Source organism: Canis lupus, chromosome 21, assembly GCF_048164855.1.
Source record: "Canis lupus baileyi chromosome 21, mCanLup2.hap1, whole genome shotgun sequence".
Classification (NCBI taxonomy): Eukaryota; Metazoa; Chordata; class Mammalia; order Carnivora; family Canidae; genus Canis; species Canis lupus.
Window position 1 is genome coordinate 3,530,617 of NC_132858.1, and position 13,293 is coordinate 3,543,909.

General features: G+C 51.9%; 1 protein-coding gene across 6 annotated transcripts; it reads right to left on the reverse strand.

Moving 5' to 3' along the window:
• Nucleotides 1-176: 176 nt before the first annotated feature.
• Nucleotides 177-6,553, reverse strand: MEN1 (menin 1). 6 transcript variants are annotated; one of them, XM_072789776.1, is made up of 10 exons: nt 6,435-6,553; nt 5,604-6,064; nt 4,477-4,685; nt 4,116-4,244; nt 3,788-3,828; nt 3,627-3,714; nt 2,841-2,977; nt 2,332-2,467; nt 1,706-1,870; nt 177-1,529 (listed from the first exon to the last, which is right to left on the reverse strand). In XM_072789776.1, coding segments are annotated over exons 1-10 (1,851 nt in total). In that variant the 5' UTR covers nt 6,437-6,553; the 3' UTR covers nt 177-1,046. The 6 variants fall into 6 exon arrangements, with proteins under 6 accessions (XP_072645877.1, XP_072645873.1, XP_072645878.1 ...); XM_072789772.1 differs by having other exon boundaries at nt 2,308-2,467; XM_072789777.1 differs by having other exon boundaries at nt 6,423-6,553.
• Nucleotides 6,554-13,293: the final 6,740 nt, after the last annotated feature.

Sequence of the window (13,293 nt, forward strand, 5' to 3'; positions counted from 1 at the left end):
GAAGCCCCGAGGCCCGGCGGAGCCGAGCCGAGCCGAGCCGAGCCGAGCAGAGCGCGGCCCTTCAGCCAGACAGCCGCTCCCCGCGCCCTGCAGGTGGGAAGCCCGACGGCCGGGGGGCAGAGGGCCGACCCCCTCCGTCCCGCCCGCCATTTCCCCGAGGAAACACGGACGTGTGCTTGTTTTTTTTTTTTTTACAAAATGTATTCATCTTCCTTGGAACTGAAAAATAAATCTATGTACAAAACAGGAAGAGATCAGGCTCCCCTCACCCACTCGTAAACCCCTGCAGATTTCCTCCAGAGTCCCCTGAGACGGGCTGGACCTCGGGGAGGTTCCCAGAGGGTCGGAAAGAGGTCTGCTCTGATCTGGGGCCAGTTTGGTCAGGAGGGGGGCAGGGCTCAGGATTCACAGGCCAGAGACTGCGTTTCGTGTCCCAGACTCGCGGGACAGAGAGGGGAAGAAGCTAGGATTTCCAAACTCTGAAATTTCTTAAGTTCTTTGGGGTTTGGGGGCTTGGGTTCCCAAGGGATGGAATTCTTTTTTTTTTTTTTTTTTTTGGGATGGAATTCTTAAGTGTGGAAATGTACTCCTAGAGGCTGAGCGGAGTCCCAGGTTCCCGGGTTGAAGGCAGGACCTGTGCTTTTTTGGGTGTAGGGCAAAACCTGAGACCCGCGGGCCGGGAGCAACGGTGAGCAGACCTGGTCTGGCCCAAGGTTAGAGCCTCGGTTCTGAAGTGGGGCGTTTCCAGTGCTTGGACCTTTAAAGATTAATGATGGAGCTCAAAGTGAGGTTTCCATTGGCCAGCTGGGATTCTGGGGGATGGGCTCTAAATCTCAACGAACCGCAGAGCCCTGGAGTAGTAAGTACTCCAGCAACTTGCAGCCAGGGTTCCGGGTGGGGGTGGGGCCTGAAGGAGGGGCGTAGGGCCCTAGGCCCGGGGGCGGGGCTTGGGCTCAGAGGGGCGGGCGGGGGAGTTGGGTGACTGGGGTGGCGCCTCCATCCGATTGAGTGCCCTCCTCCTCCCACCGCAAGGGCTGACAGGCAGTTCAGAGGCCCTTGCGCTGGCGCTTGAGGAAGGAAAGCGTGTAGTCGCTAGGTGTAGACACCTTCTGCTTCTTCATCTGCACTTGTGACTGTGCCGTGAGCTGCAGCTTGATGGCGCTCGAGTTGATCTTGGTGGCCACCAGCAGCTCTTTCATGCCCTTCATCTTCTCGCTCTGGAAAGTGAGCACCGGACCCTCTGGTGGTGGCGACGCTGCGGGCGCTGGCGCCGGAGCTGTGCTGCCTCCTTCAGGGCCTCGGGCAGTGCCAGGGACTGTCCCTGGGGGCTTCCGAGGGGGTCCCGACATCGCCCCTTGGCCTCCACCAGGGCCTTTGTCCAGTGCCGGCTTCTTAGGTGGCGGCGGCTCCTCGGGCTTGGACTCACGCCGCGGGCCTCGCCGCCGTCCTTCCCGGGCTTCCTCGCCCCAAAGCTCCTCGGCCTCCGCCGCCTCGGCCTCGCGGCTCACGATGCGCACCTTCTGCCGTACCTGAGCAGGGAGGAAAGACGGACGAGGCTGCAGGACCAGGGGCTAAAACCCCAGGACAGCCTCGGCCATCGAGGCCCAGGGCCGCAGTCTCAACTGCACCCAAAGGAGACAAGCCAATATCTTCAGGATCACAAAGGTTCTGACCTCCCCACCTGCCCTGCACTGCTTCCCCTCACCTGTCCCTCAAACCGGCCTAGGGACTGCACTAGGAAGGTGGCCCAGCCCACGTGCAGCACCGGTGTGGGGCTGCCTTCTTCCCACTTGCAGATGCCATCATAGAACCGCAGCAGGTGGGCGAAGCACTCTGGGTCCTGTAGGGCAGAACCCTGGCTCTGCACCCCCTGGGCATGGGGAAAGGAAAGTACAGGTTAGACCCTCTGAGGCACCCCCTGTCACAGGGCACAGGCCAGGCCTCTTGGCTAGGCAAGAGCCCTGGCTTCAAAAGAGATGAACATAGGGGAAAACATCTCTTAGAACCTCTTCCCTTTTATAAAACCAGTCCTTAGCCAGGACTTGGGGGAGGGAGAACCCATCCCTTATCTACATCCCACCCTTCAACTGAATGAGGAGCACTGACCGTGAGAGAGGTGGGCTTCCCCCCTTTACTTGAAGGCATAGGCTAGAAACCCTGGAAATACCCTTAGCTCCTTCAAAGGCAGCCCAGAGCCCCAGCCACTGCAGCAGAGAATGTAGCTCTCTGCACATGGACACCTTCCCCAGGGCAGGTCCCAGTCCCATGGAGCAGTCTCTATGCCCAATGACGGGGAGCTCTGCTCACAGGGGAAGGTGAACCTGGGTTCACCTGGGTCTGCTCCCCTGGCCGCTCCTCGCCAGCCTCCAGCAGGCTAGCTGCCTCCTTCAGCAAGTTGGGGATGACATCATTGGCTACTTCAAAGAACTCCTTGTAGATCTCCTCATCTTCGCGGCAGTAGTTGTAGCTGTGAGAGCAGTAGGGCACTGTGGGGTCTTGGCTGTGGCAGGGACCCCCAGGGACCTGGTGAGTGGTTGGGTTCTTCACTTGGAAATGATGGGTCCGAGCAAGGGTGAAAAGGAAGGGCACAGGGTGGGGGGGTGCAGGTTCTACAGCTGGATGTCGTTGGTTAGAAACTGGGAGGACAGGGGAGCCAGAAAAGGTGCAAGGCCCTCATCAGGGGTCCCAACCTCCTGGGTGATGGTGGCCTTGGCTGCCTGGACTGGATGGAAAGGGGATAGGGCTTGGGACCCAGGCCTCATGCCTGGATGAGGGTGGTTGGAAATTAGATAGGGTGGGGGAGAGAGGACGGGCTAAGGCCCTAGCGGGGGGATCCTCACTCCTGGATGACAGTAGCTGTATCAGCCCAGGCCTGCAGGGCTTCTCGAACATTGCGATTGCGACAGTGGTAGCCAGCCAGGTACATGTAGGGGTAGATGTGCTCATCCCGGTAGTAGGTCTTGGCTGAGGCAATGCCCTGGGAATAGAGCAGAGAGACCTCAGGGAGCAGCCCCAGTTGCCGTGGATGGCACAAATCCCATTGGGTCACACCCATAAGGCACAGCAATATCTCAGAAAGCCCACCTCCAATCTCACCTCCACCACTTTTAGCCTCACTCCCCAGAATCTGCAGGACTGCCTGCTGAGGCCTGGCCACAGTGCAAGGACTCCCACAGAACAAGGGCTATGAAAGGGAAGGGAGCCATCCTCCAAGCTCAGGGTACATCCATTTCCCAGGCTTTCCAACACACTCCTACACAAACACCAAAGCCTTCTAAACCCAGCCCAATGTCCCTCCTACCCCCTTCCACCTCCCAGAAGTTAACAACCCCTTCTCAGTGCTCCAGCCACACTTGACCTCTGTTATACTCTAGGACAATAAAAAGGCAGCACAAAAAGCAGGGCGAAGGGGACAAATTCAGGCCAGGGAACCCAGAACACCACCCCAAACAGCCCAGACTGCACTGAATATGCACATAGTAAATACAAAATGGGAAATGGATGGGCAATACCCCCAATACACATAAAGTTCCTCTCTCCTCACCTGCCCCCTCCCAGTCCCCAGGTAGAAGGGGACCCCAGCCACTGTTAGGCCTCCCTTCTGTACCTTCCTGAGATGTCCCCACCTTGTGGTAGAGAGTGAGTGGGTCTGGCCGGCCAGGGGTGGGCTCCAGTTCCTCCAGATCTGCCAGGTTCCCCAGTGCCATGGGGTACCTACGAAAGGGTCATGAGTCCAGGCTGCCAACTGGCCCCCTGAGGCCCAGCCTGGTCACTTCCCCCTACTGACCTTTCCAGATGTCCCAGGTCATAGAGCAGCCAGAGCAGTTTCTAGGGGGCAGAAGGAGAGAGGTATAAGCTGGGGGAAAGTGAGGAGGGGCTCAGCCTACCAGATAGATGTGAGGTCCAGCACCAGCAGGGACCTCCCACCAGGTAGGTGGGGCCAGAATTCGGGAACCAGCCCCTTATGGGACCCAAAGTGCTTTCACATCCTAGTTCTAGTCCCCCAAGAGCCCTGGGAAAGGCCAGGCCAAGCATGATTAACCCATGGTACCAAAAGGGAAGCTGAAACACAGGAAGGGTGAGCATCCCCCCCAGGGTCCCACAGGTCCCCTCACCTGCTGCAGCTGCAACAGCTCCAGGGAGTCAGTGTGCAGGTCAATGGAAGGGTTGATGGCACACACCATAAATGCCACTTCCATCTTTCGGTCACAGCGCATGTATGATCCTTTCAGGTACAGCCAGCTCTTGGAAGAGGACAAGACCAGATGTCTCATGATGGCTCACCTGTGCCTGCTCCAGGGAATGACAGGCAGGAAAGGGATACTCCCTCTTCTTGGCATATGGTGATAGGAAGAGGGGAGGGATAGGAGATAGGAGTGGACACTCCCTCTTCTTGGAGGTAGTGATAGGAAGAAGGGAGGTGGCTTGGGCTAGGAAAGCAGAATGTGAAGTGGACAAGGGGGGGGGGGGCAGTACCCGCTCAGCCACACCCGCGTTGACTGTCTGGCCCCTGCGATCTTCGTTGCCCTTGCCATGCCAAGTGACCTCAGCTGTCTGTTCTCCGTTGGGCCCAAACACTACCCAGGCATGGTCCTCAGACAGGGCCAGGTGGACATCTCGGAGGCCCAGAGCCTGGCAGGCCCCCACCACGGCAAAGGCCACACCAGAGCTGTCCAGTTTAGTGCCTGCAGAAGGGAAGGTAATGAGAGAGTCCTCTGAGCTCCGAGCTGGGGGAAAGGGCCAGGTGGTGATGGGCCATGCTCCCTTCCATCCTCGCCTCTGAGCCTGTGCCCAAACCTTAGATGCTCCAGCCCATCAACTCTCAATCCGTTTCCTCCTATGTGTTCGAAGCCTCTCCCTCCCACTTTAGGTGCCCCAGCAAAAGACCTTCTTGGCTCTTCTACAACTCCACCCAGCCTTTGACTCTATCCCTTCTCTTTCTCTGCAACCATATTATAATTCAACGATTTCCTTGCTTTAAGGTACCTGTTAGGTTTTAACAGGGACAGCAAAAACAGGACCCTCTGGCCAACACTCTTTCTTCACACACCCACTGGTAGATACTTCTAATTTATCTCTGTACTCTTTTCCTGCTAGGCTCAGAAGTAGCCTCAGACTCCTTCTCAACATGGCACTCCAGGATCTGACAATCAACTGAGCTTGAAGCAAAGAAGAATGTTCTTTGCAAGTCCTGAGTCTTAAGCTCCTTGACATGAGGCCCCTTCCTCATCTGTTCACTTTAAGTGTCTCAGATGTCGCCAGATTTTGGCTCTTTGTTCCCCAAATCTGCATCTGCCTTTTGTGCCTCATACTGGGCTGAGGGGCTCCTGTAACTGTTCAATGGCAGAGATGGGTATGCTGAGGAGGCAGAGCCAAGTGATTGGGGTCCAGTCCCAGCCCTGCCATTTTGTGCCTTTGGCACATCATTTCCCTTCTCTGAGCTTCAGTTTCTCTAGCTGCAAATAGGGTTGTAACACCTCCCCCACTTTGCAAGGCCTACAGGTCTTAAAGGGCTCTGCAAACTATATGGTGTTGTGAAAGGGTGGGCCGAGGTTCCCAGGTGAAACAGGATTCTCGCCCTTTGCCACCTGTCGGGCTCCAACCTGTGATGAAGCTGAAGAGGGATTGGATATGGGCCCGGTCCTTGAAGTAGGAACGGCTGAGGCTGTTCCAGATGACATCGGAGACCTTCTTCACCAGTTCTCGGCTGGAGACACCTCCCTCTCGCGGGTAGAGAGACAGGTCCACGGCGCCACGGATCTGGGCGGTGAAGCGGGCATACAACGCGGCAATGATGGATAGGTCCGCCACAGGGAAGTAGGTAAGCCCGCCAGGTGGGTCGGGCGCGGGGCTGGGCTGGAAGGTGAGCTCGGGCACATTGGTGGGGATGACGCGGTTGACAGCTAGGAAGTGCTCCACGAAGCCCAGTACCAAGGATAGAAGCACCAGGTCCGGTTCCTCTCGGCCCAGCTCCGCAGCGAACAGGCGCACCACGTCGTCGATAGAGCGCAGCGGGAACAGCGTCTTCTGGGCGGCCTTCAGCCCCATGGCGGCGGGCCTCGGCCTGCGGAGGAGCCGGAGGGAGGGTCGGGCGGGCACGACCAGGGACCCCCTCCCAGGCTCGGCTGACGTCCTACACCCCCATTCCCTACACTCTCTTGCTTCCCCGCCCACCCTCCGCTCATCTGTTCCCCCTCTTCTGTAGGAGACCCCTCAACCGAAGCTGTAAAGGGCCTCCTCGCTTCCCACAACCGCAGAAGCCGCGGCCCCGAAGGGGGTGCGCCCGGCTGAGGACCCTCCATGGCCGCCCCGCCCCCCTCTACGACCGTACCCCCGGGCACCCGGAGTCCGTCCAGAAGGCGCCCCTAAGCCAAGCCCCCCAAATCCCAAGGAGACTCCTGGCCTGGGTCCCCCGCGCCCACCTCCGCGCTTACATCCCACACAAGGCACCACGGCGCCCGCCGCCTGGAGCCTGCTGGGAAATGGAGTTCCGCCCCTTGGGCCGCACGGCCTGCCGGGAAGTGCAGTCCCAGGCCCTCTACTGTCCCTGCCGAGTCTTGAAATGGTGGCTGGGCCGGACAGTCCGCGGTAGCTGATGGGAATGGTAGTCTCGCTGCTCTGGGCTCTCCAGAGGTAGGTGAGGAGTGGAGGCTGCACCACCTTCCTGGAATCCTCAGGGATTGGTCACTCCATTTCACGCCCTCCAGGTAGGCCGTGGGACCGCGGTGTATTCTGGGAGATGTAGTCCGAGGAGTGACCAGGCAGTCCTAAGGCGGTCACTGCGCTTAGGTTGTCACGTGTGTCAGCAAGATGTGAGGAAAATGAGTACTTTCAAACACTGCCAGAGCACTGTGGGTGCGTTCAGCCACGTTAGCTGAATGTTTATCAGTATCCGTCAACATGTAAATATGTCTGCTGTACATCTAGCAATTCTTCCCTAGTTCCGCTCCTGAGAAAATTTAATATATGTGTAAAGAGGAAAATCCAAAGAACCATTATAGTTATTTATAATCACGTAAATGCAGGGTAAAGTAGCCAGTTCCATGCATCCTAAAGTAGATCTTCAGAGCATATTGTTGAGGGAAAAAAGCTTCCGAATAAGATGTATGATAAGATAGTATTTTTAGTAAGAACATTTTAAAACTTCAAAACAATAATAAATAATTTCAACAGAATCATCCAGTCACCTTCTTTATTCGTTCAACAAACAGATTTTTGGTGCCTGTGAGCCAGGCACTCAGTCCTAAGGCACTGGATATATAGCAGTGAGTAAAACATATCAAATTTCTGCCCTTCTTCACCTCTGTGAGTATTTTCCCCCAAAATCCATAAGCCTAGTCTAATCATGAGAAAGCATCTGGCAAGCCGAAACTAAGGGACATTCTACAAAATACCTGACCAGCACTCTTCAAAAGTGTCAAGGTCATAAAAGAGGAGGAAAGACCGAAGCTGTTGCAGATTAGAAAAAAGTAAGAAGACGACAACTAAATGCAACATGGTGTTCTGGGTTGAATCCTTTGACTGAAAAAGATTAATAGAAACACTGGTCAATAGGGTGGCTGACCATCCTAGTTTGCCCAGGACTGAGGGGACTCCAGAAGCACAGGTATTTTAGTCTTTTTTTTTTTTTAAGATTTTATTCATTTATTCATAAAAGACACACAGAAGCAGAGACATAGGCAGAGGGAGACGTAGGCTCCCCACAGGGAGCCTGATGCAGGACTCCATCCCCAGGACCCTGGGATTAAGTGGGATTAAGACCAGAGCCAAAGACAGACACTCAACTGCTGAGCCACCCGGGAGTCACAGGACTTTTAGTTTTGTTTTGTTTTTTTTTTTTTAATTTTTATTTATTGATGATAGTCACAGAGAGAGAGAGAGAGAGAGAGAGAGAGAGGCTGAGACACAGGCAGAAGGAGAAGCAGGCTCCATGCACCGGATGGTCTGATGTGGGACTCGATCCCAGGTCTCCAGGATCACGCCCCGGGCCAAAGGCAGGCGCCAAACCGCTGCGCCACCCAGGGATCCCTTTAGTCTTAAAACCAAAACAGTCAGGGCAGCCCAGGTAGCTCAGTGGTTTAGCGCCTGCCTTTGGCCCAGGGCGTGATCCTGGAGACCCGAGATGGAGTCCCACGTTGGGCTCCCTGCATAGAGCCTGCTTCTCCCTCTGCCTCTCTTTCTCTCTGTGTGTGTCTCTCATGAATAAATAAATAAAATCTTAAAAAAAAAAAAAAAAAAACAGGGCACCTGGGAACCGTACTTGTGAAATTCAAATAAAGTCTGTAGCTTTGTTCATAGTTTTCATCAGTTAGGTTTGATAAATATATCATGGTTATGTCAGATTTAACATTAGGGGAAGCTGGGTGAAGAGTACATGGGGATGAGATCAGCAATGACGAAGTCCTGGGATACTACTTCATGTAGAGATCAGGAGACCAGGGGCACTTGGGTAGCTCTGTTGGTTGAGCTTCTGCCTTTAGCTCAGGTCACAATCCCGGGGTCCGGGGATCAAACCTTGTATCCAGCTCCCCACTTGGCAGGGAGCCTGCTTCTCCCTCTCCTGCTCTCCCTGCTTTGCTTGTGTGCTCTCTCTGTCAAATAAATGAATAACATCTTAAAAAAAAAAAAAAAAAAAAAAAAAGGAGGCCAGGAGGAACCAGCAAAGGAGATTGGCTATAGAGATAGGAAGAAAACCAGACAAGCGTTCGTGCAGAAGATGATGCAGCACCAAGGCAGAGGTGTGACGGAGAATGTCAGATGCTGTTCATAGATCAGCAAACTGAGCACGAAGGACAGACTGGATTTGCTTCGGTGGGTATTCCTGGTGACCACATTAAGAGCAGTTTGGGAGCAAAAGCCTAAAGTTCCTGAGCTTAAGAAAAATGAGAGGAAAGATACTGGAGACACAGTGCTAATACTGAGCTCTTTCAGGAACCTTTGCAGCAAAGACAGGGGCAAAATAAGATGGTGGCTGGGGAGTGGGGAGAGGGTCAAAGGAGACTGTGGTGGTGGTGTTTCAGAGGAGAGGACTGCACATGGATGGCCTTGAATGGGGGGAGGGAATGAGAGTTCCGAGGGGTAGGTGTGGCCTTTACTAGAAGCACTAACAGTTCATCTAAGTAATTGGAGAGAAGGAAGAATGTGTGGGCTCCTGCCCTGGGTACTTTAATTTTCTCAATGAAACCGGAAACCCATTTGGTGGTCTCTTTCCCTCCACACCTTTGCTCAAATGTTAGCGTCTTAATGAGGCTGACCCAGACCTGACTGCCTACTTAAAATTACACTCTCTGGGGCGCCTGGGTGGCTCAGTCAGTTAAACATCTAGACTCTTGATTTGGGCTCAGCTCTTGATTGATCTCAGGTTCCTGGGCTTGAGCTCCCTCCCTTGCTGCAGTTAAGCTCTGTGCTCAGCGGGGAGTCTGCTTGTCCCTCTGCCCCCCTCCCACCTCATGCTCTCTTTCTTTGTCTCTCAAATAAATACAATCTTAAAAACATATATATATCATACTCTCCAACCAAATTTTTCTTCAATCCCCCCACTCTGCTCTACTTTCCCCCCCCCCCACACACACACACCAAATTACTAACACTTTCTAGAACAGAGTTTCTCAACCGTGGCACCATTGGCATTTGGGGCTGAATAATTCTTTGTATTTGGGTACTGCCCTCTGCATTGCAGGATGTTTAGCAGCATCTCTGGCTTCTACCCACTAGGTGCCAGTAGTACTTCTTCCCTCGTTGTGACAGCTAGTAATGTTTCTAGACATTGCCAAATGTCCCCCTCAGGGGGAGGGGCAAAATTACCCCCAATTGAGAACACCATTCCAGTATATAATATAACTTACTTATTTATTAATTGTTTGTCTCCTACCACCAAAATATAAGCTCCACAAGGACAGGATATGTGTCTGTTTTATTGATGTGTCCCATGTGCCTAGAATAGAGTCTGGCATATAACTGGTGTTCAGCAAAAACGTGCTGAATGAATAAATGCATTATGCAAAAGAGTAACTATAATGATTGACCTGGAATTTATGCTGTGTGAGGAGGGACATTAAGAACACATGAGGGATGAGGGACAGCAAAAAGTGTGGCAAAATCCATGAATTGTAGGTTCCAGTGGAGTCAAAAGTTTATTGGAGTTGAAGGGGTAGAGAGAGCTGGAAAGATATGGATGTTGGTTAGAGATGCTTGCAGTTAGGGATGCTTGGGACTGAGGTTATGGGGAGAGAGCTGTCATTATTGGCAATGAAAAGACCTAGCACAGTGCTTCCAGTAGAAATGTAACAGGAGCTATATATATAACTTAAAAATCCCTAGTAACTACATTAAAAAAGTGAAAGACTTGGGACGCCTGGCTGGCTCAGTGGTTGAGCATCTGCCTTCCTTGGGTTGTGATCCTGGGTCCTAGGATCAAGTCCAGCATCAGGCTCCCCACAGGGAGCCTGCCTCCCTCTGCCTATGTCTCTGCCTCTCTCTCTGTCTCTCATGAATGAATAGATAAATAAATCTAAAAAAAAAGTAGAGGGCAGCCCCAGTGGCTCAGGGATTTAACGCTGCCTTTGGCCCAAGGCGTGATCCTGGAGACCTGGGATCGAGTCCCGTGTCGGGCTCCCTGCATGGAGCCTGCTTCTCCCTCTGCCTGTGTCTCTGCGCCTGTGTGTGTGTGTGTGTGTGTGTGTGTGTGTGTGTCTCATGAATAAATAAATAAAATCTTTTTAAAAAATAGAAGACTTAATTGAAATTAATTTTAATAACATCCAAGAGGCTATTTCAACTTGTCATCAATATAAAAATTATTAATGAAAATTTATATTTCCACATAAGTTTTTAGAATCTGCTATGTGTTTTATACTCACAGCACATCTTGTTTCAGGCTAATCACTTGTCAACGGCTTTATAGCCTACTTGGTGGCTCTCATGTAGGCTGGAGCTTCTTCCCAGTATGGCTACAGGAACGTGTGGCTCGGGCAGGATGGAAGACACACGGTCACGGTCAGGGAGAGGTGGTTCCAAGGAACTGAGAGACTCAACGCTGGATCATCTATATGTTATACCAAAGTCTCTTAAGAATTAAAACCAGAGTAGGAGGGAAAAGAGTGACAGCAAGCCAGGAGCTGGAATAGTCAAGAAAGGAGCGATCCATGGGTTGGGAGATGTCAGAAACAAAGTGGGCAGCATACCCTGATAACTTGAGTGCATGCCAACTTGAGTGTTTGCAAGGAGGGAGGAAGGGGTCTGTAAGCAGCAATGAGAATCATGGAGAGTGCCTCCCCGACCTCCAGACCTAGTGACAGAAGGCAGAGGGCAGTAGTGACCTCAGGGTTTCTGCCAGAGCAGTGGGCTGAGGACCATTTGCAGAAGGAGGGGGGGCGGGGTTTGCTGAAGATGGACCATGAGATGAGCCCAGAGGGCACCCAGACAGCTATTAAGAGCTAATTTTGGAGATGGGGGTCAGAAAAGGGGATGGTCAGAGCTCTGGAGAACCTAGGAAGCCTGAGTCTCTCAGAACTTGTTCTGAGGTGGGGAGGGGGGCAAGTGTGATGTGACTGTACCAAAGGCAGGGTTTCAAAAGAAAATCTTAAAAAAAAATGTTAATATCATGGAGGCAACAAAAAATGGAAGACCAAGAAAATTTTTCTGGGTTAATGGAGACTAGAGAGAGCCTGGACCACCAAATGCAACATGTGATCCAGAATTAGATACTTGATTTTTTTTTTAATGCTATAAAGAGCATTTTTTTAAATTTTAATATTTTTATTTATTTATTCATGAGAGACAGAGAGAGAGAGAGGCAGAGACACAGGCAGAGGGAGAAGCAGGCTCCATGCAGGGAGCCCGACATGGGACTCGATCCTCAGTCTCCAGGATCAGGCCCTGGGCAGAAGGGCCAAAGGTGGCGCTAAACCACTGAGCCACCCGGGCTGCCCTATAAAGAGCATTTTTGACACAGCTGTATCATCAACTGGGCAACTTAAACAACTGAAAACGCAGAAATGCCTTGTCTCCCCATCTGGAGTTTGGAAGGCTGAGGTCAGAGTGTTGGCAGGGCTGATTCCCTCCGAGGCCATGAGGTAGAATCTGGTCCAGACCTTTCCTCAGCTGCGGGGGGTTTGCTGGCAATCTGTGGTGGTCCTGGTTTGTAGAAGCATCACCCTGATCTCTGCCTGCAGCCTCACCTTCACATGGCCTCCTCCCTGTATGTGTATGTCTGTGTCCAAGTTTCCCCGTTTTTAATTTAAAAAATATTGGGGGATGGGGTGCCTGGGTGGCTCAGTTGGTTAACCATCTGACTTCGGCTCATGTTGTAATCTCAGGGTCCTGGGATCCAGCCCTGCATTGAGTTCCAAGCTCAACATGGAGTCTACTTGGCCCTCTGCCCCTCCCCCTGCTCATACTCTCTCAAATAAATAAATAGAATCTTTAAAAAAAAAAAAGATAAAATTGTTTTGTGTTTTTTTTTTAATTGTTTTTAAGTAAACTCTAACCCCAGCGTAGGGCTTGAACTGATTACCCCAAGATCAAGAATCGCCTGTTCTACTGACTGAACCAGCCAGATGTCCCCAAGTTTCCCCTTTTTATTTATTTATTTTTATTAAAAAATATTTTATTTATTTATTCATGAGAGATAGAGGCAGAAACACGGGCAGAGGGAGAAGCAGGCTCCATGCAGGGAGCCCGACACGGGACTCGATCCTGGGACTCCAGGATTACGCCCTGGTTCCAAAGGCAGATGTTCAACTGCTGAGCCACCCAGGCGTCCCAAGTTTCCTCTTTTTTAAAGGAACCAGTCATATTGGACTAGGGCTCCCCTTAATGAACTCATTTTAATGAACTGCATCTGCAATGGCTCTTTCCTAGTAAGGTCACTTACTGAGGTATTTGGGGTTAGGACTTTTTTTTTTTTTTTTTTTTTGCAGTTTTATACCTTGATTTGACAGTCAGCGATTAGCTCTCATCCACATTAACAGTCTGTAGATTTTTGAAAGCGGTGACAAGTATGTAAGTAACCAGTGTGTAGAGTTTGTTTGGTGAATCATCCTTGTTACATTTTCTGGACAACCGAACACGGATATGATATGGAACATTCCGTATTTCTTTGGCCCAGACAGCTTTGTAGAGCCTGGTGTCAATGCACACATCTGGAGTTCCTGTGTCCTTCATGGCAAATTTCCGAATCTCTTTGAGTGCCTGAGGGGCACGCTTCTTGAAACCCACTCCATGGATACACCTGTGAATGTTGATGGTGTATTCTCTGGTCACGCACTACCTTGTTGATGGCAGAAGGGCCCT